The sequence below is a fragment of the Nicotiana tomentosiformis genome, chromosome 3, assembly GCF_000390325.3.
Source record: "Nicotiana tomentosiformis chromosome 3, ASM39032v3, whole genome shotgun sequence".
Taxonomy (NCBI): Eukaryota; Viridiplantae; Streptophyta; class Magnoliopsida; order Solanales; family Solanaceae; genus Nicotiana; species Nicotiana tomentosiformis.
Window position 1 is genome coordinate 144,578,558 of NC_090814.1, and position 2,000 is coordinate 144,580,557.

At 34.1% G+C, this 2,000-nt stretch overlaps 1 protein-coding gene across 1 annotated transcript; it reads right to left on the reverse strand.

Moving 5' to 3' along the window:
• Positions 1-319: 319 nt before the first annotated feature.
• Positions 320-1,671, reverse strand: LOC104118580 (uncharacterized). The gene is made up of 3 exons (XM_009629856.4): positions 1,441-1,671; positions 1,268-1,330; positions 320-813 (listed from the first exon to the last, which is right to left on the reverse strand). Exons 1-3 carry the CDS (start codon positions 1,510-1,512, stop codon positions 604-606), a joined length of 345 nt encoding a protein of 114 aa, XP_009628151.1. The 5' UTR covers positions 1,513-1,671; the 3' UTR covers positions 320-603.
• Positions 1,672-2,000: the final 329 nt, after the last annotated feature.

Sequence of the window (2,000 nt, forward strand, 5' to 3'; positions counted from 1 at the left end):
ATACTATTAGTTGGATGAAGTAATTTCGTCAAATTTATTAATTTCCCAAAGAAAACGAGAATATTAAGATCACTTGGTAAATGGTTGAATCAATCAACCGACAGGGAAATTATTTTGGCCTTTTCACTCAAATTTTGTTTAATAACAAAATTATGGGTTATTGAAAATTATCAACTACAAGGTTCCTTAATCCACCAACAATAACAGAAATCTGTAAGTCGAGAAGATTAAAAGAATAATCTACTGTGAAAATGTCTACTAAAGCTTTTTCTGAAATTGAAAAGTTGGTAAATGAACAACTACGTACTGGCTACTGCAATTGAGGCAATGGAATATAAATTGTATAATCATCTTATACATTGTCAGTAAACAAAGCTAATTAACTCCTAAATATTTTTAAATGAAAAGAAGAATTCATGATTTCCACAATACCGAAATACTAGGAACACTTGAATGCCAACGGATCATAAAACGTTACATGGTAAAAGCAAATAGAAGCTGATATATGTAGCAAATTGAAATGTTGCATCTTTATTTCGAGATAGTACTAGTCGAACCCTAATTTGTTTGGGGTTGAGGCGTAGTCGTTGTTGTAGTGAAGTTTCAAAAGGGAGCAGAGAGTGGTTCCTTAAGCTTAGATTGATCAGGCGAGTCTATTATTGCTGAAGGACACGAGCATTGGCAAGATGCCTCTATTACCACGTTTGTCTTCATTACTTGGACTGCGCAATCTTCTTCTTTGCAGTTTTCGACTGAATGTGCTTCCTCAATTAGCATTAGCGCCTCCTTTATTTCAATAACTGCCTTTCTTCCCTATGGTGCGTACATTTGCGTTTTGAAATCCCAGAGGCAGAAAACAAGAAAGAACTCTCGTTAGAAAAGGCGATGTAAGCGAACACAAATTTAAAATTTTAAGTCAGTAACGTGAAATATTACTACAGCCACTACTCGTATGATAACACTTTTTAACTATATATACATATAGCTTGAGTCAACTGATGCAGGTGCATTATCCCCCTAGCTATAAGGCAGAAGAAATTTAAGATCTAGAGTCAATGAGTTCAGAATGAATGTAATCTTATTTATGTCACACATATATTTTACTTTTGTTTGAGTTAAAAGTAATAATTTTAGTTAAACCTGTAAAACCCGTCCTAAATATGCTATGATATAAGGTAAAGGTCCATCCGCTAGTATATGTCTAAGCACAACTATAAGATTGTACAAATTAGCAATAGCAAAGCATATATATGTGATGGCTGCAGACCTCTACAAATATATTTGATGCTTCGTCCGATTCTGTATTCTGCACTATGTCAACAGCAACTTCCTGCATTATTATCATAAATTAAACAAATCATAATAAAAATTTTTTTAAAATGGTGAAAGAATATAGTGATAGTGAAATCAACAAATTAAACTAGAGAGTGGAGGCATTACTCGGGCGAGGTTAAGTTGACCTTGATTCAGTGTCTTAGGCTCCATTTCAATGGAGCAGCAAAAATTTGCCATGAATAAATGGATAAAAATTCAACAACAGAAATGAAAGAAAATAATAGGCCACTGCCCATCACAAAACTTAAGATGAAATTAAAATGCCAACTCGCAACTGCTAAATAGTACTCCAAAATATAGCTAAGGAAAAGCTGGTGAAGTATCCAATGGGAGTTCACGGAGTCTTGTTTGATGAAATTGAGGTGGGGATTTAAGGGAAATGGAGAAAACCAAGTAAAAGTCTTCTATTTTAGCATAATGCATTTACATCTCGTGAATATGCACTGGATTGAAAATGAGATCAGTGACTTATTGAAGCAGAAGAAATGAAGAACAAGATCTTCACAAATCACGAGCCCAATGCCTTCTCTCTTTAATTAGTTGGTTGAGGACCTATCAAAAGGCGATCTTCTTTTGTTGGATTACAAAATTGACTAGTTAAGTTTGCATTGGAGATGGCACAATCAATCTCTTTTAGTAATATGCCCAACTCGTCCAAGTTTAAA